The 3,489-nt window shown below is 35.9% G+C and overlaps 1 protein-coding gene across 1 annotated transcript in view; it reads left to right on the top strand.

Annotated features, from left to right (window-relative positions):
* The window catches only part of LOC106871423 (contactin-2), a 229,293-nt gene that overhangs the window by 124,560 nt on the left and 101,244 nt on the right, over positions 1–3,489 (top strand). The window contains exon 8 of the mRNA XM_052973899.1: positions 440–535. Coding sequence (XP_052829859.1) covers positions 440–535 — 96 coding nt within the window. The remainder of the gene's footprint in view (positions 1–439; positions 536–3,489) is intronic.

The following is a 3,489-nucleotide window of genomic DNA, read 5'->3' as shown; positions in this document are numbered from 1 at the left end:
ACACACACACACACACAAACACACACACACACACACACACACGTAAAGAAGCCCGTCATATATATACATATATATGGCGCAGGAGTGAGTGTGTGGTAAGAAACTAGGTACAAAAGTGACTGTGTGGTTAGAAGCTTGCTTCCCAACCTCACGGTTCCGAGTTCAGTCCCACTACATGACACTTTTGGCAAGTGTCTTCTACTATAGCCTCGAGCCGACCAAAGCCTTGTGAGTGGATTTGATAGACGGAAACTAAAAGAAGCCCGTCGTGTGTATATATATATATACACAAATTCAGGAGATGTAACTTTATAACATCTGGAACATACAAAATAAATACTGTTCAGTAATAATTGGAAAAATCATTTTTATTTTACATTTGATTTTCAAACGTTAAATTTCAACTATTGAAACTATAGTACACATGTTTTTATTTTAGCCCTTGGATATTTCTCTAACATAAAACCTGAAAAAGAACTTGCTACGGATTACAATTATAAAATTCTTCAGTGTCCGAAAATTCAAGGCAAACCCGGTAATATTTTTTAAATATTTCTTGTAAATCATCATTGATTCAATATATATCCATTTCTTCTCATATCGATTTATAGTTCTATCAATGTAATATATAAATCAACTCTAAAGTTCATTTCTCATATTAGATGTCTAATAAAAGTTTGAATATAAGATGTTAATTCATCTAAGAATCTATGAGATGTACACTCTCTATATCGTTTTAGATAATAACATATTTTCTTAACACAGTAGATGATAGAATCTGTAGATCAGGACAAAATGTATTTGGTGTTTAATTACATACATATGCATTCTAACTTCAAATTTTGAATTTCCTCTTCATCATTATGGTTATTCCTTGATAGTTTCCTTTAGCAAAATCTAATATTTATACCCACTTAAATGTGGATGTTCATTTAGAAAAAAAACTATACTATGCTCATGGTATCTGCTGCAATGTTGTTTGTTCTAACAGAACATCTACGCTTAAGTGGGCATAAATATTACTTCTCGTTATTAATACTACGTCTGTCGATAGTATATATCCTTTAGCAAAATGTTGTTTATATACAAAGTCACAATAAAAGTAAATACTTGGGCTTTGCATTGAAAAAAAGTAGGGTATGGAGGTGAATATCCTTCAAGGCTTAACATCCGATATCAAACCATGTTCGTATGTGTTTGATTAATTAAATTCGAAATAATGCAATATGTTTTTAAGGTAGCAGTAATCATTCAGTAAATAATAGTAGTAATTATCATTTTTAACTTAAAATGCTCTGATTCATTTAGTATTTATTTATGCACTAATAATTTTGAGGAAATTCCCGATTTAATTATTTAAAGCTTTGAAAGAATATTTGTTCAATAATCGTTAACTTTCGATAATTATCCTACATGCAATCGTATATGATTGTTTCTAATATATTTTTAATTGGATGATGATGATGATGATGATGATGATGATGATGATGATGATGATGATGATGATGATACTAGCATATCCAGTGAGAGAGTTGAGAATATTCTGCACTATGAACTTCGCACGATGAAGAAATCTGTTCGGTGGGTGCTACTTCTAACACCTGATCAAAAGAGCACCAGGTTAATCACATCAAGGGAAGATCTGGTATTCTTTCAGACATATCCAGCTGGTTTCTTTGAACGTTTCCTAACCCAGGATGAGCGTTCGAATCATCACTTTGAGCCAGAAACGAAGAGATAATCCATATAGTTGGAACATCCCTCCTCACCTGCTCCAAAAAAGGCTAAGGTCGTTTCAGCAGCAGGGACGGCTTCAATTTTGGGGGGCTGAAAAAGGCATTATGCCAACTTATTATCTTGAAAAGGGCCACATTATCAATTGCGAGTACTATACCAACTTACAGAGGCAGTTACAAAAGTCTTTGAAGATAAAACGCCTAGACAAATTGACGATAGGACTCTTGTTCCATCAGAACACAAGGCCTTGGTTTCAATAGTTGCTTGCATGACTTTGGCTTCGAATTGGTTGATCACTATCTCTTTTCTCCTTATTTGGTTCCATCTGACTATCATCTGTTCCCCAACATGAAAAAAAAGCACTTGGCTGAGAATCAGTCTCGCAAAATAATGACGTTTATATCTGCTGTTGATGACTTTTTTGACGATCAGGATGAAAGCTTCTTCTCCAATGGAATCCAAGTATTGCAATACCCATGGAAGAAGTATGTAGACTGCAAGGGGGACAATGTTGAAATATAAACCTCAATTGGTCACATTCCATTAGAGTATCTTAGTCAGCCTATGAACGTATTAGCTGACACTCTTAAGTTCCTAATTTTCGCGAGAAAATTTGCATCCTTTTCTCGGTCGGATATCGAAATTATCTTAGCAGCTAAAAAAGTACTCCTGTTTTTTGATAACAAATGCTTGTCGCGTTAATTCTACTATAAACTTCCCCGATATCGCTATGGGCTCCTTGGACTCTGCCCAAGTTCCGAATCTAACGGTCACTTCTTTCACAAATAAATTGGCACTTACCCCACCTACCTGGTGGGATTTATACAGGAATGATACTCCTCACAGCCAGGGGATGTCAATGCCGTCTATTTAGCGCATCTGGAAAGCCCTCCATAAGTTCTTTAAAAACTGTAATCACTCTATTTCATTCGAAAATATTACTAAAGTAGTCAACTTCTTGAACGTAACTCTTCTAACCTCTACTACTCTTACCATAAGCATAATGATCCTAGGGCCTTCAAGGTATTACCCCGTTTGTTTTTAAGTTAAATATACACCTAAGCTCTTTTTCAAAATTCTAAACTCCAATTTCCCACACGACCATAAGTTTTTTTATAAACCCTCGATTAAAATTTCATGCTCCACAACCTCAAACTTGGGATCTGTAACGGCCACTTCAAATAAGTACGAAATTGGTCGCTTGATTATGGGCCGTGTGAACCACCCTTTTGGCTTCCATTTCAGTCAAGTTGATAGTAACACCGTAACGACGAAAAGTCTTACTTTTTACCTTAGCAGTAGCAGGGACACCACTAACGCCCCTGCAATTAGTACCATTAACACCAGTAACTACGGCGAAGCGAATACATACATCATACTCTTCACTCTCATACTACTAGAGATTATTCACATCCACACCCAAATTTGACCCATCATACCTCTTCTAATACTGACCTTCGAAGTGCTGCTCCCCCTGGCCTCAATAGCCTCGGACCCGGAATAAATACTATCCAAGAGAATAGTTATCGATATTCATAAGCTCGACTTACCCCTCCCTGATCATGTAAACCCCTCCCACCTCAATAGTAGTGATGTTAACACTCTTGTTTCTTTTCATAATAATCGTTTTTGTGTGTATTTTGTTCTCCATTTAAATATATTTAAAACCTAGTTACGTTTACCTACCTATCTATCGACTGACCTACCTACCTACCTACCTAACTAAGTTCCTCCCACTACCTACCTATATAC

This window comes from Octopus bimaculoides, chromosome 17 (assembly GCF_001194135.2).
Source record: "Octopus bimaculoides isolate UCB-OBI-ISO-001 chromosome 17, ASM119413v2, whole genome shotgun sequence".
Taxonomy (NCBI): Eukaryota; Metazoa; Mollusca; class Cephalopoda; order Octopoda; family Octopodidae; genus Octopus; species Octopus bimaculoides.
Note: the sequence above shows the minus strand (reverse complement) of the source record. Positions and strands in the feature narration are given on the sequence as shown.